At 36.3% G+C, this 25591-nt stretch overlaps 1 protein-coding gene across 1 annotated transcript; it reads left to right on the top strand.

The window, feature by feature from the left end:
- Window positions 1-180: 180 nt before the first annotated feature.
- On the top strand, window positions 181-25591 carry LOC130893862 (uncharacterized). The gene is made up of 12 exons (XM_057800281.1): window positions 181-269; window positions 326-680; window positions 792-1083; window positions 1473-2028; window positions 16266-16692; window positions 17361-17612; window positions 17711-18064; window positions 19958-20177; window positions 20736-20957; window positions 21214-21596; window positions 23293-24481; window positions 25198-25591. Exons 1-12 carry the CDS (start codon window positions 242-244, stop codon window positions 25576-25578), a joined length of 4659 nt encoding a protein of 1552 aa, XP_057656264.1. The 5' UTR covers window positions 181-241; the 3' UTR covers window positions 25579-25591.

The raw sequence follows: 25591 nt of genomic DNA, 5'->3' as shown, positions 1-25591 counted from the left end.
ATTTTCTAATAAAATAATTTACATAATAAATTACATTATAAAATTTTCGGCTCCAAAGGTACTATGATGCTTGATTTTTATATTGGCAACCATTAGATTTTTCATGTTTCCTAAAGAAATATACACTCCTCTATCTCTGCAACCAACAATACAGTAAATAGTAAGGGTTGCATAGAAGTCCGCAACGCAACGTGCTTGTCATTAATTTGTCAATGTATATTTTTATATCATTTTATTAAAAATGCAATGGCAAGGAAAAAAATCTATAGGTAATAATTGTTTTTTTACTACTAGAATTTTTTCAAACAAAGTTCACAAATCGTAGATTCATCGGCTAATAAGAAAAGAAGGAGAAGCGAATTATCAAGTTTCTCCGATAACGCTTTTATAGATGTAGAAATAAGAGATTTTTGCCCGAAAAGAATATTCGATATAATATTAATCAACGGTAGTGACGCGGAATCGGCAGAAAGATTAAACAAAATTATAACTACCGCGAAAAACTATGAAGAGGTTGCGTTCGTTACCTTCATAAGATATGACGAGGTGTTAGACGTTCTAAATCAGTTTGATTACGACGTAATTTCCGATAATTTTATTAAAAGCCATATTAGTAATTTGATAGATGATATAGGAAAATCTTTTAAATATTTAGCGCCCGAAAATTATCCACCTATGAGGTCAGTATGAAGTATTACATCAAACAATTTCTAATAGATTCTCTCCTATAAGTTATACAACTCACAATACTCGAATTTCTTGCAATTTTTGTTATGATTAATTTCGTTTAGATTGGCATTGTTAATGAAAATCAAGATAATAGAAATCATGAGTCGTCACCGTAAAAGAGAATTAGAGAAAATCGAAAAAAGACAAATTTTATTTCAAGCGTTAGATTCGCTAACGAAAGAATGCCGAAAAGGAAAAAAAGATAGTCGGACACATACAGATAAAAATAAAGATAAAACTTTCGTTAAGGATACAACAAAAGGTTACATAGATACAGAAAGTGAGGTTATTTTCGACGACGATATCTTTAACCACGTGTGGTTTTATGTATTCGAAGGTTTCTTCAATGTCAAAGTACGTATGTTCCACGTGAGAATAAGCCACCTGAAGTTGCAGTCGTTTACGCGAATTTAATGTTAAAACAAGCGCCATATTGTTTTACTTCAAATCAGTAGCTATTACACATTTTGTAAATTAACAGAAAATTAATATAAAATATAAAGTAGATTACTTATTTGATGAAATAATAATTTATTTATCATGATATGTATATAGTATAAATAATATAAAAACACAATGTCAAATATCTACCGTCATGGATGTTCATTCTACGACATTGGCGTGACGTATTAGTTACCAAGTGACGTAAATATATGACATAATTTGATTTGTAAACGTACGTACTTCAGGTGGCTTATTCTTTTAATAAAAATTTGTACATTTTCGTTGAGTGTATATTCTAGGTACTTAATCAATTCGTAAATTTAACAAGGGTATCGCTAACAGCGGCGATTAAATTTACAACAGAAACCCATACAATAGAATATTCCCACTTACACAGAAAATTCTGGAACGATTTGGACGATTATTTATACGGTCACAACAGATTAGAAAATTTGGAAAATACTATACTTATGACATTTAATGCGGACAATAGAAGCGATATTGAAGTATTCGAAAGCTTGTGGCACGTAATTAAAAGTATATCAAATATAAAAATTCAACATTTAAATTATATAAGACATTTAAAAATATACGAGATGGAAAACAAGTATGAATATCTACCGTTGTCGTGTTGCACTACTTACAATAAAATTATGTCTAATATTCCGTTGCAGTTATCGAATGAAATTACAATTTTGAGTAGTATTTTGGAAGAGACTTGTTTTAGATTGGACAAAGGGGATATAAATGATAGGTATAGTCTCAAAGAAAATATTTCGAAGGTGACATTGCCATTTTCGAAGGTAGTTTGTACGGATCCCTGTAACGTTAGCCAGACCGTTACTAAATCAGAAGGTATAAAAAATTAGAATAAATTATTTTCTCTCTCTGTCTATACCAACAAACCTGCTGAGTAAATACGAGGGGGATTAAAATAATTCCTGTAAAATTTCGAATGGACATTTAAAGTACATTTGGAACGTGTTTTATTTGTATAGAAAAAATGAGAGGATTGTTTTATTATGTTTTAACAAAAGGTAGCGTCAAAAATCTAATTAGATTCCGCTGGATGGGCGTAATTGAACAAAACAAAAAAACATACGAGGACTAATAAAAAACGGAACTGGTTATTTTGATATTTTGTATATTTATTTATTATCACCTTCATTATATACCCCTCCTTTATCCCTACATCGTTACATACACATCTGCAATTGTTAGAAACTGTGCAGGAAGTCTTTCTTTGTCAGTTCCTTCTTTTTCCTTTCATAGTTTCAACAGACTTGAGTCTTTTAATGCAGATTTGATCTTAAGAAAGAGGTAGAAGTCGCATGGTGCAAGATCCGGCGAATAAGGTGGCTGGTCGAACACTAGGTTGTTGTACTTGACTAGAAACATCTTGACGGATGAAGAAGCTATGACTTCTTCCACAATCCGGGTCATTTCTTTCTTATTCTTTCAAGGAGTTCAGTAAGAACGTGTTGATAATAATGTTGGTCGACAGTTTCACCTTCGAGAACTCGGTGAAGATATATAATCGCATGAAAATCGAAAAAATCATCATTGCTTCGAATTTTGATTGGCTAATTTTCGCTTTTTCGAATCCTGGCGAAGTTGGAGTGAAGGTGAATCATGTTTAACATCTCCCTAGGCCTTTCGAAACCACTCAAGAACATATTATGAGTTTTAACTGCAGTTTTTTCGTATTTTATGTGAAATTTCATAACAATCCGTCGATTATTATTACGGCAAAAGCAGCCCCCATATAAACGAAGACCACGGCTACACTTGTTTGTCTACAGATACGGTAGACATTGCATTCGAAATACTAGGCTTGAAACTGAACAGCTCATAGTTTTGCTGATCTGAAATTCTCTTTCAAACCACTCGAAATTAAATTTTCTGGTCCTTCGAGCCGGAATGTGAAGATATTGACGTTCATGAGGTAATTTATTCCAAATTATCAACGTCTACCTGTTTAAAACAGTCTTCTGAGTCTAATATTGTTTTCGCTGTTCTTTAAGGCTCTTCCGAACCACTCGCAAATACATTTTCTGGTCCTTCGAGCCGGAATGTGAAGATATTGACGTTCATGAGGTAATTTATTTCAAATTATCAACGTCTACCTGTTTAAAACAGTCTTCTGAGTCTAATATTGTTCTTATTGTTCTGGAAGGCTCTTCCTAACCACTCGCAAATACATTTTTTGGTCCTTCGAGCCGGAATGTGAAGATATTGACGTTCATGAGGTAATTTATTTCAAATTATCAACGTCTACCTGTTTAAAACAGTCTTCTGAGTCTAATATTGTTCTTATTGTTCTGGAAGGCTCTTCCTAACCACTCGCAAATACATTTTTTGGTCCTTCGAGCCGGAATGTGAAGATATTGACGTTCATGAGGTAATTTATTCCAAATTATCAACGTCTACCTGTTTAAAACAGTCTTCTGAGTCTAATATTGTTTTCGCTGTTCTTTAAGGCTCTTCCTAACCACTCGCAAATACATTTTTTGGTCCTTCGAGCCGGAATGTGAAGATATTGACGTTCATGAGGTAATTTATTCCAAATTATCAACGTCTACCTGTTTAAAACAGTCTTCTGAGTCTAATATTGTTTTCGCTGTTCTTTAAGGCTCTTCCTAACCACTCGCAAATACATTTTTTGGTCCTTCGAGCCGGAATGTGAAGATATTGACGTTCATGAGGTAATTTATTCCAAATTATCAACGTCTACCTGTTTAAAACAGTCTTCTGAGTCTAATATTGTTCTTATTGTTCTGGAAGGCTCTTCCTAACCACTCGCAAATACATTTTTTGGTCCTTCGAGCCGGAATGTGAAGATATTGACGTTCATGAGGTAATTTATTTCAAATTATCAACGTCTACCTGTTTAAAACAGTCTTCTGAGTCTAATATTGTTTTCGCTGTTCTTTAAGGCTCTTCCTAACCACTCGCAAATACATTTTTTGGTCCTTCGAGCCGGAATGTGAAGATATTGACGTTCATGAGGTAATTTATTTCAAATTATCAACGTCTACCTGTTTAAAACAGTCTTCTGAGTCTAATATTGTTCTTATTGTTCTGGAAGGCTCTTCCTAACCACTCGCAAATACATTTTTTGGTCCTTCGAGCCGGAATGTGAAGATATTGACGTTCATGAGGTAATTTATTTCAAATTATCAACGTCTACCTGTTTAAAACAGTCTTCTGAGTCTAATATTGTTCTTATTGTTCTGGAAGGCTCTTCCTAACCACTCGCAAATACATTTTTTGGTCCTTCGAGCCGGAATGTGAAGATATTGACGTTCATGAGGTAATTTATTCCAAATTATCAACGTCTACCTGTTTAAAACAGTCTTCTGAGTCTAATATTGTTCTTATTGTTCTGGAAGGCTCTTCCTAACCACTCGCAAATACATTTTTTGGTCCTTCGAGCCGGAATGTGAAGATATTGACGTTCATGAGGTAATTTATTTCAAATTATCAACGTCTATCTGTTTAAAACAGTCTTCTGAGTCTAATATTGTTTTCGCTGTTCTTTAAGGCTCTTCCTAACCACTCGCAAATACATTTTTTGGTCCTTCGAGCCGGAATGTGAAGATATTGACGTTCATGAGGTAATTTATTTCAAATTATCAACGTCTACCTGTTTAAAACAGTCTTCTGAGTCTAATATTGTTCTTATTGTTCTGGAAGGCTCTTCCTAACCACTCGCAAATACATTTTTTGGTCCTTCGAGCCGGAATGTGAAGATATTGACGTTCATGAGGTAATTTATTTCAAATTATCAACGTCTACCTGTTTAAAACAGTCTTCTGAGTCTAATATTGTTCTTATTGTTCTGGAAGGCTCTTCCTAACCACTCGCAAATACATTTTTTGGTCCTTCGAGCCGGAATGTGAAGATATTGACGTTCATGAGGTAATTTATTCCAAATTATCAACGTCTACCTGTTTAAAACAGTCTTCTGAGTCTAATATTGTTTTCGCTGTTCTTTAAGGCTCTTCCTAACCACTCGCAAATACATTTTTTGGTCCTTCGAGCCGGAATGTGAAGATATTGACGTTCATGAGGTAATTTATTCCAAATTATCAACGTCTACCTGTTTAAAACAGTCTTCTGAGTCTAATATTGTTTTCGCTGTTCTTTAAGGCTCTTCCTAACCACTCGCAAATACATTTTTTGGTCCTTCGAGCCGGAATGTGAAGATATTGACGTTCATGAGGTAATTTATTCCAAATTATCAACGTCTACCTGTTTAAAACAGTCTTCTGAGTCTAATATTGTTTTCGCTGTTCTTTAAGGCTCTTCCTAACCACTCGCAAATACATTTTTTGGTCCTTCGAGCCGGAATGTGAAGATATTGACGTTCATGAGGTAATTTATTCCAAATTATCAACGTCTACCTGTTTAAAACAGTCTTCTGAGTCTAATATTGTTTTCGCTGTTCTTTAAGGCTCTTCCTAACCACTCGCAAATACATTTTTTGGTCCTTCGAGCCGGAATGTGAAGATATTGACGTTCATGAGGTAATTTATTTCAAATTATCAACGTCTACCTGTTTAAAACAGTCTTCTGAGTCTAATATTGTTCTTATTGTTCTGGAAGGCTCTTCCTAACCACTCGCAAATACATTTTTTGGTCCTTCGAGCCGGAATGTGAAGATATTGACGTTCATGAGGTAATTTATTCCAAATTATCAACGTCTACCTGTTTAAAACAGTCTTCTGAGTCTAATATTGTTTTCGCTGTTCTTTAAGGCTCTTCCTAACCACTCGCAAATACATTTTTTGGTCCTTCGAGCCGGAATGTGAAGATATTGACGTTCATGAGGTAATTTATTCCAAATTATCAACGTCTACCTGTTTAAAACAGTCTTCTGAGTCTAATATTGTTTTCGCTGTTCTTTAAGGCTCTTCCTAACCACTCGCAAATACATTTTTTGGTCCTTCGAGCCGGAATGTGAAGATATTGACGTTCATGAGGTAATTTATTCCAAATTATCAACGTCTACCTGTTTAAAACAGTCTTCTGAGTCTAATATTGTTTTCGCTGTTCTTTAAGGCTCTTCCTAACCACTCGCAAATACATTTTTTGGTCCTTCGAGCCGGAATGTGAAGATATTGACGTTCATGAGGTAATTTATTCCAAATTATCAACGTCTACCTGTTTAAAACAGTCTTCTGAGTCTAATATTGTTTTCGCTGTTCTTTAAGGCTCTTCCTAACCACTCGCAAATACATTTTTTGGTCCTTCGAGCCGGAATGTGAAGATATTGACGTTCATGAGGTAATTTATTCCAAATTATCAACGTCTACCTGTTTAAAACAGTCTTCTGAGTCTAATATTGTTTTCGCTGTTCTTTAAGGCTCTTCCTAACCACTCGCAAATACATTTTTTGGTCCTTCGAGCCGGAATGTGAAGATATTGACGTTCATGAGGTAATTTATTCCAAATTATCAACGTCTACCTGTTTAAAACAGTCTTCTGAGTCTAATATTGTTTTCGCTGTTCTTTAAGGCTCTTCCTAACCACTCGCAAATACATTTTTTGGTCCTTCGAGCCGGAATGTGAAGATATTGACGTTCATGAGGTAATTTATTCCAAATTATCAACGTCTACCTGTTTAAAACAGTCTTCTGAGTCTAATATTGTTTTCGCTGTTCTTTAAGGCTCTTCCTAACCACTCGCAAATACATTTTTTGGTCCTTCGAGCCGGAATGTGAAGATATTGACGTTCATGAGGTAATTTATTTCAAATTATCAACGTCTACCTGTTTAAAACAGTCTTCTGAGTCTAATATTGTTCTTATTGTTCTGGAAGGCTCTTCCTAACCACTCGCAAATACATTTTTTGGTCCTTCGAGCCGGAATGTGAAGATATTGACGTTCATGAGGTAATTTATTCCAAATTATCAACGTCTACCTGTTTAAAACAGTCTTCTGAGTCTAATATTGTTTTCGCTGTTCTTTAAGGCTCTTCCTAACCACTCGCAAATACATTTTTTGGTCCTTCGAGCCGGAATGTGAAGATATTGACGTTCATGAGGTAATTTATTCCAAATTATCAACGTCTACCTGTTTAAAACAGTCTTCTGAGTCTAATATTGTTTTCGCTGTTCTTTAAGGCTCTTCCTAACCACTCGCAAATACATTTTTTGGTCCTTCGAGCCGGAATGTGAAGATATTGACGTTCATGAGGTAATTTATTCCAAATTATCAACGTCTACCTGTTTAAAACAGTCTTCTGAGTCTAATATTGTTTTCGCTGTTCTTTAAGGCTCTTCCTAACCACTCGCAAATACATTTTTTGGTCCTTCGAGCCGGAATGTGAAGATATTGACGTTCATGAGGTAATTTATTCCAAATTATCAACGTCTACCTGTTTAAAACAGTCTTCTGAGTCTAATATTGTTTTCGCTGTTCTTTGAGGCTCTTCCTAACCACTCGCAAATACATTTTTTGGTCCTTCGAGCCGGAATGTGAAGATATTGACGTTCATGAGGTAATTTATTCCAAATTATCAACGTCTACCTGTTTAAAACAGTCTTCTGAGTCTAATATTGTTTTCGCTGTTCTTTAAGGCTCTTCCTAACCACTCGCAAATACATTTTTTGGTCCTTCGAGCCGGAATGTGAAGATATTGACGTTCATGAGGTAATTTATTTCAAATTATCAACGTCTACCTGTTTAAAACAGTCTTCTGAGTCTAATATTGTTCTTATTGTTCTGGAAGGCTCTTCCTAACCACTCGCAAATACATTTTTTGGTCCTTCGAGCCGGAATGTGAAGATATTGACGTTCATGAGGTAATTTATTCCAAATTATCAACGTCTACCTGTTTAAAACAGTCTTCTGAGTCTAATATTGTTTTCGCTGTTCTTTAAGGCTCTTCCTAACCACTCGCAAATACATTTTTTGGTCCTTCGAGCCGGAATGTGAAGATATTGACGTTCATGAGGTAATTTATTCCAAATTATCAACGTCTACCTGTTTAAAACAGTCTTCTGAGTCTAATATTGTTTTCGCTGTTCTTTAAGGCTCTTCCTAACCACTCGCAAATACATTTTTTGGTCCTTCGAGCCGGAATGTGAAGATATTGACGTTCATGAGGTAATTTATTTCAAATTATCAACGTCTACCTGTTTAAAACAGTCTTCTGAGTCTAATATTGTTCTTATTGTTCTGGAAGGCTCTTCCTAACCACTCGCAAATACATTTTTTGGTCCTTCGAGCCGGAATGTGAAGATATTGACGTTCATGAGGTAATTTATTCCAAATTATCAACGTCTACCTGTTTAAAACAGTCTTCTGAGTCTAATATTGTTCTTATTGTTCTGGAAGGCTCTTCCTAACCACTCGCAAATACATTTTTTGGTCCTTCGAGCCGGAATGTGAAGATATTGACGTTCATGAGGTAATTTATTCCAAATTATCAACGTCTACCTGTTTAAAACAGTCTTCTGAGTCTAATATTGTTCTTATTGTTCTGGAAGGCTCTTCCTAACCACTCGCAAATACATTTTTTGGTCCTTCGAGCCGGAATGTGAAGATATTGACGTTCATGAGGTAATTTATTTCAAATTATCAACGTCTACCTGTTTAAAACAGTCTTCTGAGTCTAATATTGTTCTTATTGTTCTGGAAGGCTCTTCCTAACCACTCGCAAATACATTTTTTGGTCCTTCGAGCCGGAATGTGAAGATATTGACGTTCATGAGGTAATTTATTCCAAATTATCAACGTCTACCTGTTTAAAACAGTCTTCTGAGTCTAATATTGTTCTTATTGTTCTGGAAGGCTCTTCCTAACCACTCGCAAATACATTTTTTGGTCCTTCGAGCCGGAATGTGAAGATATTGACGTTCATGAGGTAATTTATTCCAAATTATCAACGTCTACCTGTTTAAAACAGTCTTCTGAGTCTAATATTGTTTTCGCTGTTCTTTAAGGCTCTTCCGAACCACTCGCAAATACATTTTTTGGTCCTTCGAGCCGGAATGTGAAGATATTGACGTTCATGAGGTAATTTATTTCAAATTATCAACGTCTACCTGTTTAAAACAGTCTTCTGAGTCTAATATCGTTTTCGCTGTTCTTTAAGGCTCTTCCGAACCACTCGCAAATACATTTTTTGGTCCTTCGAGCCGGAATGTGAAGATATTGACGTTCATGAGGTAATTTATTCCAAATTATCAACGTCTACCTGTTTAAAACAGTCTTCTGAGTCTAATATTGTTTTCGCTGTTCTTTAAGGCTCTTCCGAACCACTCGCAAATACATTTTTTGGTCCTTCGAGCCGGAATGTGAAGATATTGACGTTCATGAGGTAATTTATTTCAAATTATCAACGTCTACCTGTTTAAAACAGTCTTCTGAGTCTAATATTGTTTTCGCTGTTCTTTAAGGCTCTTCCGAACCACTCGCAAATACATTTTTTGGTCCTTCGAGCCGGAATGTGAAGATATTGACGTTCATGAGGTAATTTATTCCAAATTATCAACGTCTACCTGTTTAAAACAGTCTTCTGAGTCTAATATTGTTTTCGCTGTTCTTTAAGGCTCTTCCGAACCACTCGCAAATACATTTTTTGGTCCTTCGAGCCGGAATGTGAAGATATTGACGTTCATGAGGTAATTTATTTCAAATTATCAACGTCTACCTGTTTAAAACAGTCTTCTGAGTCTAATATTGTTTTCGCTGTTCTTTAAGGCTCTTCCGAACCACTCGCAAATACATTTTTTGGTCCTTCGAGCCGGAATGTGAAGATATTGACGTTCATGAGGTAATTTATTCCAAATTATCAACGTCTACCTGTTTAAAACAGTCTTCTGAGTCTAATATTGTTTTCGCTGTTCTTTAAGGCTCTTCCTAACCACTCGCAAATACATTTTTTGGTCCTTCGAGCCGGAATGTGAAGATATTGACGTTCATGAGGTAATTTATTTCAAATTATCAACGTCTACCTGTTTAAAACAGTCTTCTGAGTCTAATATTGTTTTCGCTGTTCTTTAAGGCTCTTCCTAACCACTCGCAAATACATTTTTTGGTCCTTCGAGCCGGAATGTGAAGATATTGACGTTCATGAGGTAATTTATTTCAAATTATCAACGTCTACCTGTTTAAAACAGTCTTCTGAGTCTAATATTGTTTTCGCTGTTCTTTAAGGCTCTTCCTAACCACTCGCAAATACATTTTTTGGTCCTTCGAGCCGGAATGTGAAGATATTGACGTTCATGAGGTAATTTATTTCAAATTATCAACGTCTACCTGTTTAAAACAGTCTTCTGAGTCTAATATTGTTCTTATTGTTCTGGAAGGCTCTTCCTAACCACTCGCAAATACATTTTTTGGTCCTTCGAGCCGGAATGTGAAGATATTGACGTTCATGAGGTAATTTATTCCAAATTATCAACGTCTACCTGTTTAAAACAGTCTTCTGAGTCTAATATTGTTTTCGCTGTTCTTTAAGGCTCTTCCTAACCACTCGCAAATACATTTTTTGGTCCTTCGAGCCGGAATGTGAAGATATTGACGTTCATGAGGTAATTTATTCCAAATTATCAACGTCTACCTGTTTAAAACAGTCTTCTGAGTCTAATATTGTTTTCGCTGTTCTTTAAGGCTCTTCCTAACCACTCGCAAATACATTTTTTGGTCCTTCGAGCCGGAATGTGAAGATATTGACGTTCATGAGGTAATTTATTTCAAATTATCAACGTCTACCTGTTTAAAACAGTCTTCTGAGTCTAATATTGTTCTTATTGTTCTGGAAGGCTCTTCCTAACCACTCGCAAATACATTTTTTGGTCCTTCGAGCCGGAATGTGAAGATATTGACGTTCATGAGGTAATTTATTCCAAATTATCAACGTCTACCTGTTTAAAACAGTCTTCTGAGTCTAATATTGTTTTCGCTGTTCTTTAAGGCTCTTCCTAACCACTCGCAAATACATTTTTTGGTCCTTCGAGCCGGAATGTGAAGATATTGACGTTCATGAGGTAATTTATTCCAAATTATCAACGTCTACCTGTTTAAAACAGTCTTCTGAGTCTAATATTGTTTTCGCTGTTCTTTAAGGCTCTTCCTAACCACTCGCAAATACATTTTTTGGTCCTTCGAGCCGGAATGTGAAGATATTGACGTTCATGAGGTAATTTATTTCAAATTATCAACGTCTACCTGTTTAAAACAGTCTTCTGAGTCTAATATTGTTCTTATTGTTCTGGAAGGCTCTTCCTAACCACTCGCAAATACATTTTTTGGTCCTTCGAGCCGGAATGTGAAGATATTGACGTTCATGAGGTAATTTATTCCAAATTATCAACGTCTACCTGTTTAAAACAGTCTTCTGAGTCTAATATTGTTTTCGCTGTTCTTTAAGGCTCTTCCTAACCACTCGCAAATACATTTTTTGGTCCTTCGAGCCGGAATGTGAAGATATTGACGTTCATGAGGTAATTTATTCCAAATTATCAACGTCTACCTGTTTAAAACAGTCTTCTGAGTCTAATATTGTTTTCGCTGTTCTTTAAGGCTCTTCCTAACCACTCGCAAATACATTTTTTGGTCCTTCGAGCCGGAATGTGAAGATATTGACGTTCATGAGGTAATTTATTCCAAATTATCAACGTCTACCTGTTTAAAACAGTCTTCTGAGTCTAATATTGTTTTCGCTGTTCTTTAAGGCTCTTCCTAACCACTCGCAAATACATTTTTTGGTCCTTCGAGCCGGAATGTGAAGATATTGACGTTCATGAGGTAATTTATTTCAAATTATCAACGTCTACCTGTTTAAAACAGTCTTCTGAGTCTAATATTGTTCTTATTGTTCTGGAAGGCTCTTCCTAACCACTCGCAAATACATTTTTTGGTCCTTCGAGCCGGAATGTGAAGATATTGACGTTCATGAGGTAATTTATTCCAAATTATCAACGTCTACCTGTTTAAAACAGTCTTCTGAGTCTAATATTGTTTTCGCTGTTCTTTAAGGCTCTTCCTAACCACTCGCAAATACATTTTTTGGTCCTTCGAGCCGGAATGTGAAGATATTGACGTTCATGAGGTAATTTATTCCAAATTATCAACGTCTACCTGTTTAAAACAGTCTTCTGAGTCTAATATTGTTTTCGCTGTTCTTTAAGGCTCTTCCTAACCACTCGCAAATACATTTTTTGGTCCTTCGAGCCGGAATGTGAAGATATTGACGTTCATGAGGTAATTTATTCCAAATTATCAACGTCTACCTGTTTAAAACAGTCTTCTGAGTCTAATATTGTTTTCGCTGTTCTTTAAGGCTCTTCCTAACCACTCGCAAATACATTTTTTGGTCCTTCGAGCCGGAATGTGAAGATATTGACGTTCATGAGGTAATTTATTCCAAATTATCAACGTCTACCTGTTTAAAACAGTCTTCTGAGTCTAATATTGTTTTCGCTGTTCTTTAAGGCTCTTCCTAACCACTCGCAAATACATTTTTTGGTCCTTCGAGCCGGAATGTGAAGATATTGACGTTCATGAGGTAATTTATTCCAAATTATCAACGTCTACCTGTTTAAAACAGTCTTCTGAGTCTAATATTGTTTTCGCTGTTCTTTAAGGCTCTTCCTAACCACTCGCAAATACATTTTTTGGTCCTTCGAGCCGGAATGTGAAGATATTGACGTTCATGAGGTAATTTATTCCAAATTATCAACGTCTACCTGTTTAAAACAGTCTTCTGAGTCTAATATTGTTTTCGCTGTTCTTTAAGGCTCTTCCTAACCACTCGCAAATACATTTTTTGGTCCTTCGAGCCGGAATGTGAAGATATTGACGTTCATGAGGTAATTTATTCCAAATTATCAACGTCTACCTGTTTAAAACAGTCTTCTGAGTCTAATATTGTTCTTATTGTTCTGGAAGGCTCTTCCTAACCACTCGCAAATACATTTTTTGGTCCTTCGAGCCGGAATGTGAAGATATTGACGTTCATGAGGTAATTTATTTCAAATTATCAACGTCTACCTGTTTAAAACAGTCTTCTGAGTCTAATATTGTTCTTATTGTTCTGGAAGGCTCTTCCTAACCACTCGCAAATACATTTTTTGGTCCTTCGAGCCGGAATGTGAAGATATTGACGTTCATGAGGTAATTTATTCCAAATTATCAACGTCTACCTGTTTAAAACAGTCTTCTGAGTCTAATATTGTTCTTATTGTTCTGGAAGGCTCTTCCTAACCACTCGCAAATACATTTTTTGGTCCTTCGAGCCGGAATGTGAAGATATTGACGTTCATGAGGTAATTTATTCCAAATTATCAACGTCTACCTGTTTAAAACAGTCTTCTGAGTCTAATATTGTTCTTATTGTTCTGGAAGGCTCTTCCTAACCACTCGCAAATACATTTTTTGGTCCTTCGAGCCGGAATGTGAAGATATTGACGTTCATGAGGTAATTTATTCCAAATTATCAACGTCTACCTGTTTAAAACAGTCTTCTGAGTCTAATATTGTTCTTATTGTTCTGGAAGGCTCTTCCTAACCACTCGCAAATACATTTTTTGGTCCTTCGAGCCGGAATGTGAAGATATTGACGTTCATGAGGTAATTTATTCCAAATTATCAACGTCTACCTGTTTAAAACAGTCTTCTGAGTCTAATATTGTTCTTATTGTTCTGGAAGGCTCTTCCTAACCACTCGCAAATACATTTTTTGGTCCTTCGAGCCGGAATGTGAAGATATTGACGTTCATGAGGTAATTTATTCCAAATTATCAACGTCTACCTGTTTAAAACAGTCTTCTGAGTCTAATATTGTTCTTATTGTTCTGGAAGGCTCTTCCTAACCACTCGCAAATACATTTTTTGGTCCTTCGAGCCGGAATGTGAAGATATTGACGTTCATGAGGTAATTTATTCCAAATTATCAACGTCTACCTGTTTAAAACAGTCTTCTGAGTCTAATATTGTTCTTATTGTTCTGGAAGGCTCTTCCTAACCACTCGCAAATACATTTTTTGGTCCTTCGAGCCGGAATGTGAAGATATTGACGTTCATGAGGTAATTTATTCCAAATTATCAACGTCTACCTGTTTAAAACAGTCTTCTGAGTCTAATATTGTTCTTATTGTTCTGGAAGGCTCTTCCTAACCACTCGCAAATACATTTTTTGGTCCTTCGAGCCGGAATGTGAAGATATTGACGTTCATGAGGTAATTTATTTCAAATTATCAACGTCTACCTGTTTAAAACAGTCTTCTGAGTCTAATATTGTTCTTATTGTTCTGGAAGGCTCTTCCTAACCACTCGCAAATACATTTTTTGGTCCTTCGAGCCGGAATGTGAAGATATTGACGTTCATGAGGTAATTTATTCCAAATTATCAACGTCTACCTGTTTAAAACAGTCTTCTGAGTCTAATATTGTTTTCGCTGTTCTTTAAGGCTCTTCCTAACCACTCGCAAATACATTTTTTGGTCCTTCGAGCCGGAATGTGAAGATATTGACGTTCATGAGGTAATTTATTCCAAATTATCAACGTCTACCTGTTTAAAACAGTCTTCTGAGTCTAATATTGTTTTCGCTGTTCTTTAAGGCTCTTCCTAACCACTCGCAAATACATTTTTTGGTCCTTCGAGCCGGAATGTGAAGATATTGACGTTCATGAGGTAATTTATTTCAAATTATCAACGTCTACCTGTTTAAAACAGTCTTCTGAGTCTAATATTGTTCTTATTGTTCTGGAAGGCTCTTCCTAACCACTCGCAAATACATTTTTTGGTCCTTCGAGCCGGAATGTGAAGATATTGACGTTCATGAGGTAATTTATTCCAAATTATCAACGTCTACCTGTTTAAAACAGTCTTCTGAGTCTAATATTGTTCTTATTGTTCTGGAAGGCTCTTCCTAACCACTCGCAAATACATTTTTTGGTCCTTCGAGCCGGAATGTGAAGATATTGACGTTCATGAGGTAATTTATTTCAAATTATCAACGTCTACCTGTTTAAAACAGTCTTCTGAGTCTAATATTGTTCTTATTGTTCTGGAAGGCTCTTCCTAACCACTCGCAAATACATTTTTTGGTCCTTCGAGCCGGAATGTGAAGATATTGACGTTCATGAGGTAATTTATTCCAAATTATCAACGTCTACCTGTTTAAAACAGTCTTCTGAGTCTAATATTGTTCTTATTGTTCTGGAAGGCTCTTCCTAACCACTCGCAAATACATTTTTTGGTCCTTCGAGCCGGAATGTGAAGATATTGACGTTCATGAGGTAATTTATTCCAAATTATCAACGTCTACCTGTTTAAAACAGTCTTCTGAGTCTAATATTGTTTTCGCTGTTCTTTAAGGCTCTTCCGAACCACTCGCAAATACATTTTTTGGTCCTTCGAGCCGGAATGTGAAGATATTGACGTTCATGAGGTAATTTATTTCAAATTATCAACGTCTACCTGTTTAAAACAGTCTTCTGAGTCTAATATCGTTTTCGCTGTTCTTTAAGGCTCTTCCGAACCACTCGCAAATACATTTTTTGGTCCTTCGAGCCGGAATGTGAAGATATTGACGTTCATGAGGTAATTTATTTCAAATTATCAACGTCTACCTGTTTAAAACAGTCTTCTGAGTCTAATATTGTTTTCGCTGTTCTTTAAGGCTCTTCCGAACCACTCGCAAATACATTTTTTGGTCCTTCGAGCCGGAATGTGAAGATATTGACGTTCATGAGGTAATTTATTCCAAATTATCAACGTCTACCTGTTTAAAACAGTCTTCTGAGTCTAATATTGTTCTTATTGTTCTGGAAGGCTCTTCCTAACCACTCGCAAATACATTTTTTGGTCCTTCGAGCCGGAATGTGAAGATATTGACGTTCATGAGGTAATTTATTCCAAATTATCAACGTCTACCTGTTTAAAACAGTCTTCTGAGTCTAATATTGTTCTTATTGTTCTGGAAGGCTCTTCCTAACCACTCGCAAATACATTTTTTGGTCCTTCGAGCCGGAATGTGAAGATATTGACGTTTATGAGCCGATTAATTTCGAAATAAAGCATTTTTGTTGGTATCGAAATTACCATATAATTTCAAAATTTGAAATTTCGTAGAAGACGATCCTTCACTTGAGAAAACCACAACTTCCTATCAATGTTATGATGGTGATTACCTCAATATGACCATAAATATGTACAAACCTATCGGTAAAGTAGTAAACGATCTTTCTCTGAACGTTTTAAAGAGGTTACGACCGGTTTATCTTCTGGATTATGATTATCCACTGTCGGAATTGATTCACAAACACGATGTAGCACCTAGCGTTAGTAAATCGTTGGATAAATCCGAATATTTGGAGGATTTTTTGAAACTTTTGATTATAGCTAGTTTTCGTAAAGCGCCAGAGGAAACGACAGCGGAACCTGTTGATTTTGTAAGTAATTTAATTACTTACGACGTAGCTGCTTTCACGAAAATGTTGCAAGTGATGCCTTTTGATGGAGACAGCAGTACCAAGTTTCCAATCGATAAAACTTACAGGTAATGTCGGTTTTCATATGTGAAATACCAGTCTAAACTTGCTTCGTTTTCTTTTGTTCGTTCTTTCTTTTTTATTGACGACAAAGGTCTCAGAAGCGACCTTGAAGGTCCTGAAAGCTATCGAGTGCATATCCAAACTCCAAATGCTCTGGCTAACAAAGACAAAGTAACTCTAATGTAGCTTCCAGACCATCGGGGTATACCAGGAAATGAGGAAGCGGGTAGCCTTGCCAAAAAAGCGGCAAAGACTGAACGAATGGCTGGAGAATCGGGTGGAGTCTTACTGGAGAAACACTCCAGGTCTAAGACAATCCAAAAGATTCATAATCATATCAGCTGAGAAGTTTGAAGAACTTCTCTTTGATGACCAGCAACGACATGAAACTGGCGATCTTCTGACAGGTCACTACCCCGTCGAATACCACCTTAAGACGATGGGAATAGCAGAGGACGCAGCAGATTCTGCGAGCAAGCCATGGAAACAATGGAACATCTAGTCTGCGAGCGTCCTGCCCATTTAAAGTCTTTGTTTGGCATCCAATCATTTTTTCTTATTACCGCAGATCAAAATAAATTGCTAGTTTGGTTTTGGGCGTCAGATTTTATGTTACATAACCTCATTCTATTAACTCTACGTATTTTTATAACGTAAAACGGATTATTTTCAGACCCAGCCCCATGGATTACTATTGGAAAGAAACGTATCCATCTCAAGTCATCTTACAGGAATTATTGAGAGTCCAAAATGACTTCAGTTGTATGGACGCAGTTTATTGTTCAGATATTGAACGTTTGCTGTTATCGTTCCACGATGATTTAGATGATTTTGGTATAAACACCCAAGTTTTTTATGAAAGTATCTGTACACCCGTTTGTTTGAGAGATTTCTGTAGATACTTGGCTGTCAGTGCAGCTGATTGGTTAGTATCTAATCCATTAAAAAACCGGACAGGGCCGGTTCGACGGTCCGTGTCGTGGACGAGTTCGTTACTTTAATTACGCTTCTTGTAAAATTTAGGTTGAACGAGAACAAACCTCCGACGTACGTCAGAAAAATCGAAGAATCCGAAGAATGTCCAGGAACGAAGAAAATTCGCAAGTTGGATATATTCCCAGAATACAGACATTTGCTCGAAACGGCCGTAGTAACTGAAGACGATACTTCGCTTAAATCTACCGAAGAACCAGTTTCTTCGAAACTGGAAAGTACCACGGAAAATCACGAAGTGACTTTCGACGAAATGATTTCTGAACTAGAAAATTACCCCAGTAATAAGAATTTGATATTCGAATGTTATAAATCGGAATTTTCCAAAGATTTTCTGGCGTACAATTTTGCCTCGACGAAATATTTCGCTATTAAAGGAGCTAGGTATGTAGTTTATCAAACGAAAAATGAAATTAGTCAGCTACATACTATTATGAACCGAAATGAACTTCACACCGAGGACAAGGTTTTATTTCTATTCATAGTGATATTTTGGAAGGCTAAGGTGCCGTTGATATGCCTTCAGATAAGCCCATCGTGTCTCCACTTGAAGATACCAATGTCCGATGTCCTTTGAGAAGCCGATCACGCTCTTTGGCTTGTACCCTTCGATGTAGTTAGGCAGGTTGAGAGGCAGAAGACGAAATGATAACAGAAGACGAAATAAATTACCAATTAATATCCTTTCCATTTTTTTTGTGCGTTTCAGCGTCTCTCAGTCTCAGATTCTTCCATCCATTTTGTGAAGTACGAAATGTAGTTCGTTTTCAACAAAATGAAGGAAGAAGAGAGGTTAATTGCACACACACCGGTTTTGGACCATTTTGGACAAAGAAGTTGAAAAACTTAGTACCATTACGTCTTAGCTCTTCAAAAAGAGTGTAGAATTAATCCAGCACATGAGTTCAATCCTACGACGCTCAGAAACAACTCGTTTAGAATTCATTATTATTTAATAACTTCGACAACAAAGCAACTGCTTGATAGACCGGTAAAAATCCGACGTTTGTGCAAGTAGCAGGCCGATCTCATTCTGGAAGTCCAAAATCGTTGTGCTTGCAAATAGCCTAAGTTCTGTAAGAGATCCGGAAGATACGTCCCCATGGTAAGGAGGTATAGAATGAATAAAGAGACGTGCTATCATCTCCGTGGTTCTGATACGTTGATCTAGAACCCAGTGACTATCACTTCAGTCGAGAAACTGAAGCCGCCAACGCTTCGGTAACAACGAAGAGCTGCATGGCGCTGTCAAGACCTTCCTGACCTCTCCAAGCTGATTTATTTTCAGAGGATACCGTGTATCGTCATCATTATGATGATTTTGTTGAAAAATTAACATGACTGTATGTCTATGGAAACAACTGTAAGCATAAATTGCTAAAATGATATTGGACGACCTTCAAATTAAGATTAGAGCGGTCAGGATGATCAAAAACTAATTATATCATCATAAAAATTCACCAAATGGTATTGGACGACCTTCAGATTGATCTTAGAGCGGTCAGGGCAATCAAAAACTAATGATGTCTTCAAAAAATTCACCAAATGGTATAGGATGACCTTTAGATTGATCTTAGAGCGGTCAGGGCAATCAAAAACTAATGATGTCTTCAAAAAATTCACCAAATGGTATAGGATGACCTTTAGATTGATCTTAGAGCAGTCAGGACAATCAAAAACTAATGATATCTTCAAAAAATTCATCAAATGGTATAGGACGACCTTTAGATTGATCTTAGAGCAGTCAGGATAATCAAAAACTAATTATATCATCATAAAAATTCACCAAATGTTATTTGACGACCTTCAGATTGATCTTAGAGCTGTCTGGACGATCAAAAACTACTGACATCACCAAAAAAATTCACCAAATGGTATTGGACGACCTTCAGATTAAGATTAGAGCTGTCTGGACGACAAAAAACCAATGACTTTATCAAAAAAATTCACCAAATGATATAGGACGACCTTTAGGTTGATCTTAGAGCAGTCAGGACAATCAAAAACTAATGATATCTTCAAAAATTCACCAAATGGTATTGGACGATCTTCAGATTAGGATTAGAACGGTCAGAACGATCAAAAATTAAGACAACCAATGATTTCATCAAAAAAATTCACCAAATTGTATTGGACGACCTTCAGATTGGGATTAGAGAGATAGAAGAGGCTATTTGCCATGCACTGACACTTTCTTGGCTGAAGTAGCAGTCCACGTAACTGTTGGATTAAGATACACTTTTTTTATTAAGAAAAGTACGATTCATTTGATTTCAGGACGACGTTTGCTAGCCACGATAACGTTAAATTAATTGTTAATAATACGAAAATGATCGAAGAAAATAACAAATGTACGGTAAATCTGAAATATATGAACAATAATCTTTTTCTACATTCTCACGAAATGTTCAGAGATTCTTATTCGTTCCATTGGCTTTTGGAAGACGGGACAATTATCATGTTCGAGATAATAAAAACGAAAAAAAAATCAGTCAAGGTATGATTTCTCTTATCTATTATAATATATACAGTGCTATTCAGAATTATTATTAATGATAGGTCGTTTAAAACTACAAAGAAACTTGTTTTTACTGGTTCATCATCATATTGCTAGGAACTCGTCATGTCGGCACGTACGGTGAAGCCGGTCCTGTTCGATTATGTAAATAGAATTCGAAGTATTCACATCGTGTTGTGACACTTTTCAAAGAGATGGTTCCAAGAAGATTTTGAATCAATATTTCTCGTTGAGAAAGTCCTATACAAAATTGTTTCGAATCTCAATCTCAGGAACTTGTTCGGAACCAGCGGAAAGTCATCCCGCGGGTGATGAGAGTCGGTTTCTTCGAAACGATGCACCAGAGTTAAAAGTGGCTATCACCAAATGATCAAACACCAAAAAAGCAAGTCGAAAGTGAAAACGATGCCAATCTGCTACTTCGCCTGACGTTTGGTGGTAGATAAGGAGTTCGTTCCATTTGGGCATCATCATCATCATGTCTATCGTCCTGCGATTTCTTCCTTCTAATTTTTTTTACCTAGTGACTTATTTTAGATACCTGAAACATTCAGTTCCACAATGATTGAAGACGATATACTGGACGAACCGCAACATAAAGAAGAAGAAATCGATGTCGGCGAAAAAACCGTCAAAACTATAGACGAAAAACACATGAAAGATTTATTTCCGGATTCTAAATCAGAAAACAAAGAGATAAAAGCTGAAGACGATTTAGTAGACGAAACGTTCGATATTATACCCAAAGATATTTTTCAGGTGAATTAAATATTTTTTGCACGGACATCGATTACTGTCAAAGTGACATTTGTAAATATTTTTTGTCTCTTTTTGACTAACGGTCAAGAGTTTTTGCGCGTCTACTCGACGAGCACAAACACAACTGTCTGAAGCACGAACATACTTTTTTTTTCGACAGCGTTGCCAGTCTTATGAGCGTTGGCCGGATTTATGACGATTTTTTGAGAGCGTTGTCTGACTCATACCGACTTACGTATGATAATTATTATTTCAGGGTTTGAACGATGCCATTAGAAAAAAATTACCGATTTATAAGATACACAAAGATTACGAAGCTATTATGTTGAAGAATCCCGTAGGACAAATACCTCTGGTTAATATTATACAAAGAATATTATCTAATTCTAGAAAGATCGTATGTCAAGGGGAATTTTCCGATAATGGTTCGTCGAGAAAGTTCATTCCCACTAATAATATTCTACCACCTCTGACAGTATTAGATGAAATTTCTTTCAGAATAACTTTACCTAACGGTATTTATCTGACTTGTTATCCATCGCAGATTAGGGAGAATTTGGTGGAAATCAAACAGGAGCAATTATCTACAGATGTTAAATCACTTCGAATCGAAGAATTTAGATTATTTACCAGAGAAGGGTTAGTGAAATAAATATATTTACGAGGGTTGTTTCGCGAAAGTACGGGAATGTAATTCGGTTTTCGCTAGATTATTTCGCGAAAATATCGGAATGTAATTCGGAATTCGGTTTTCGCTAGTTTATTTCGCGAAAATATGGGAATGTAATTCGGAATTCGGTTTTCGCTAGTTTTTTTTGCCAAAGTATGGGAATGTAATTCGGAATTCGGTTTTCGCTAGTTTATTTTGCGAAAGTACGGGAATGTAAGTCGGTTTTCGCTAGTTTGTTTTCGAAAATACGGGAATGTAATTCGGTTTTCGCTAGTTTTTTTCGCCAAAGTATGGGAATGTAATTCGGTATTCGGTTTTCGCTAGTTTTTTTGCCAAAGTATGGGAATGTAATTCGGAATTCGGTTTTCGCTAGTTTTTTTTGCCAAAGTATGGGAATGTAATTTGGAATTCGGTTTTCGCTAGTTTATTTTGCCAAAGTATGGGAATGTAATTCGGAATTCGGTTTTTGCTAGTTTATTTCGCGAAAATATGGGACTGTAATTCGGAATTCGGTTTTCGCTAGTTTTTTTTGCCAAAGTATGGGAATGTAATTCGGTTTTCGCTAGTTTATTTCGCCAAAATATGGGTATGTAATTCGGAATTCGATTTTCGCTAGTTTATTTCGCGAAAGTACGGGAATGTAATTCGGTTTTCGCTAGTTTTTTTCGCCAAAGTATGGGAATGTAATTCGGAATTCGGTTTTTGCTAGTTTATTTCGCGATAGTACGGGAATGTAATTCGGTTTTCGCTAGTTTTTTTGAATTAATTACCCTGGGAAACAAATTTTTCTTGTCGGATTAATGACCGTCCGAATAAAAAAATGTGAGAAAATGTTATTACTTTACGTTTTAGGATATTCTGGTAAGTTTAGTTAATTTCTCAACGTCCAACAGAAAACGGTCCACATCCTTGGATTCATTGTGTCCTTTTTCATCTTTAAAATGACCTGACCCGCCACAGATCCCAAATTCTTAGGAACAAAATCATTTGTTTAGAGTTTAAGGGATGAATCTTAAATAAAATGTTTCTTAATAAGCCAACAACAATTCTTCGTAGCTTCCCTTATATAGTTAGTTGCTCGTCTTTTTAGATCGTACACTTGTTCTTGTTCTTACCGTTCAGCCACTCATCGACTCATCGTGTTTCACTGAGCTCTTGTTGGACTTTAACACCAGTGAGACCGCAATTTCTCAGCGATGTTAGGTTAAAATTACCAGTCTCTTGGTAATGACGGTAAATTCTGGTAACAGCAGACCGACTCATGCTCGGCGCATTGGACAGTCGCAATATGGTGACCGCTTGAGTAGCTATATCACTTGTTCGGGTTGAATTCTGGTTTGTTGCTAACGGGGATGTGTCTTGGTTGACATTTGATGGCCGAACTGTTGTGGTGGGTGTATACGAAATAGATTGACCAAAGGGGTGGTGTCGCCTGAGTTGATCTTTTTGCTTACGAGTGTATAATCTGTTTTTGAGATAAGGCCGTTTTTAGTTTTTTCAACTTTTTAATTAATTTGCGCTTTAGACTCAAGTATCGAATACTCAAAGCTGTGCTTGCAAGCTTCAGCGGAAAATTGATTCGTTCATTGATTGGGGGTCGATGTATTCTAAATAGGATCTTAATTTTCGCTGTTTCTAGCATCACGAATTATAAATTTTCCGCAGGTACATTTTGATAAAGAAAATAGATGGTTCGATAAGACTCTTAATGTCGGACGGGAATCAAATAGACTTCGAAAAACCTGATACTAATAATAAAGACATCCAAAACTCCCCATTGAAACAATTCCATTGCAAAAATTTCTCGGATTACAAAAAAAAATTGAACAAGATAATGAAAAACAAAAAATTAGAAGGGAATTATTACATGAGTCGAAGAGGATCTTTGAAAACGAAAAAAGGTTACGTCATCAACAGAGATATAGTGAAAGTTTTGGAAAGTTCCAAACTACCATATTTAAAAACGACATTACTCACTTTCGAAGGAAACAGGACCGTATTGGCCAAAAATAAATTAACTCAGAAAAAATTGTACTATACTGTATCGGAAAACGATTTGGTCAAAGAAGAAATTTCGTTCGAAAGAAAGGACGGTCTAAAATGCGTTTGCGAAAAAAACGGTAACAGAATAGTCGAATTCAGCGACGGTACAAGAATAAGTACCTCGGTACGGACTTCGCCCGAACTAGTAGACGGTTACGTTTACGTCGATTTATATTATAAATACGAACATCCTTATTACGCCACAGTAATTTACGAAGTGGACGAACTCATGCGGATTGTTTTAAATAACGATGTTGTACTAGAAAAAACAACAAATAAAATAATCACTTTAACTATGGATAATATCGTAACAACTGCTGTTAGCGCCGATGAGGTACGATTCGTAAAACCGTGCGCTAAATGTCGACAACAGTATATTTGTCTATTCAACATCGCGCCTTTTCATACGAATTCAATCGATTTTTCGGAACAATTCCTTCACGCTATTGATAGTTACGGCAAACATTTTTTCGTCGATTACGCCGGCAATTGTAAAAATAACGCTTCGTATAAAAACGGACCTTTAAATTTGGAAAACTGTAACCACCAAATTCAAAATACTTACAAGAGATTGTTCGCTTTGAAAAAAAGTTTTTACGGTGAAGAGTTTCACACCAACGGAATGGTTAATAATTTGAAAGAGGAACGAAAAAAGAAGGAGAATACCAATATAATCGAGAGGAAAGTCAAAAGGCAACAAAACGAACATCTGTTATTGGAATTTAATACCGAACACTTCGAGAGTTTCGCCGATCGGTATATGTCGCAAGCTGTTGTTAGATCCGAAGTTACTTTGAGTAAATACAAACAGGTAAGACATTTCAAGACCTCTATCTCGCTGTTAAACACTGTATATTTCCGCTATTGATAAACAGTTTGCACCACACCACCTAGTATTAAAAAAATACCCTCAGGCTTAGCACGACGGATAGTTTGAAGCATTCCGATTAAAAATCTCGATGGGTCGTCCTAAGTTACTTGATAAACAGTCAATTAAGACAAGATGAAATAGTCCATTGAAGGCAAGATTGAAGAAACCCGGCCACTCAAAGCAAGTCGCAAGTAAAGACTACAAGATTTGTTCTTCGAATTCTCGTTGGCCGCTTTCCAGCAGTTACGCTACAGCAAACCTTGTAGTCTTTACATCATGACCGTCCTCAAGTATTAGTGCACGATACTGCTGCTACGTGAGCACAACTTCCGAGAGTTCTTGCCCCAGCTATTCATCTACATCTTCTTCAGCTTCTGCCGCAGAAGCGATCCACAGCTTCTGTTTAGGCCTCTTTGAAAAACTTGAATAGATTCTGATTCGTATGAATTCTAGTTAAGATAATCTTTGATCCAATCGAAAGCTGTCTTCTTCATCTGTTATACGTAGACGAAGATATTAAGGTATGTAGTATTTTCTTGCCGCAATACCCAGTGTGAGATGGCTGTAACTGCCGAAGATATTCATCTTCTATTTCACACGATTCCAGGTGTAGAGTGTCACAATTCAGGTGTCCATTATTTTATTTTTTTTCGTAGATCAATATGAGGCCGTTGTACTACAGTACCAACAAATTTATAATAAAAACTTTGACGACAAATCTGATAACGAAACTTTTAAAAACTCTCATGATTCATCTATCGCCGGATTATGAAAATTTCCGACTCAGATCTCTCCTGCTCGAATTCGTAAATGAGAAAGAACTCGAAGCTATCTCCAAAAGGAAAGCAGCGATGGAAAGAAATCGTAAATTATTGATGGAAGCGGATAAAAATTGTAGATGTCTGAAAGTAAAATCGACGTTTATGGTGAAGATAAGACGCTGGCAGGAAGAATGCGCTAAATTCAGACAACTTATAAGAGAACGATCTATTCCTCTATATTTTCAATCGGAATTTTGTCATCTTGTGAATGAATAAAGTTATTAGATTC

This window comes from Diorhabda carinulata, chromosome 5 (genome assembly GCF_026250575.1).
Source record: "Diorhabda carinulata isolate Delta chromosome 5, icDioCari1.1, whole genome shotgun sequence".
Lineage (NCBI taxonomy): Eukaryota > Metazoa > Arthropoda > Insecta > Coleoptera > Chrysomelidae > Diorhabda > Diorhabda carinulata.
This window is presented reverse-complemented; position numbering and strand designations above follow the sequence as displayed.

What these genes read in the sequence shown, in the direction of transcription:
- LOC130893862 (XM_057800281.1), top strand. Translation starts at nt 242, where the DNA reads ATGCAATGGCAAGGAAAAAAATCTATAG. An exon ending in CGAAAAAAAAATCAGTCAAG is followed by an intron (nt 20,178 to 20,735) that starts GTATGATTTCTC and finishes GACTTATTTTAG; the next exon opens with ATACCTGAAACATTCAGTTC. An exon ending in TACCCAAAGATATTTTTCAG is followed by an intron (nt 20,958 to 21,213) that starts GTGAATTAAATA and finishes TTATTATTTCAG; the next exon opens with GGTTTGAACGATGCCATTAG.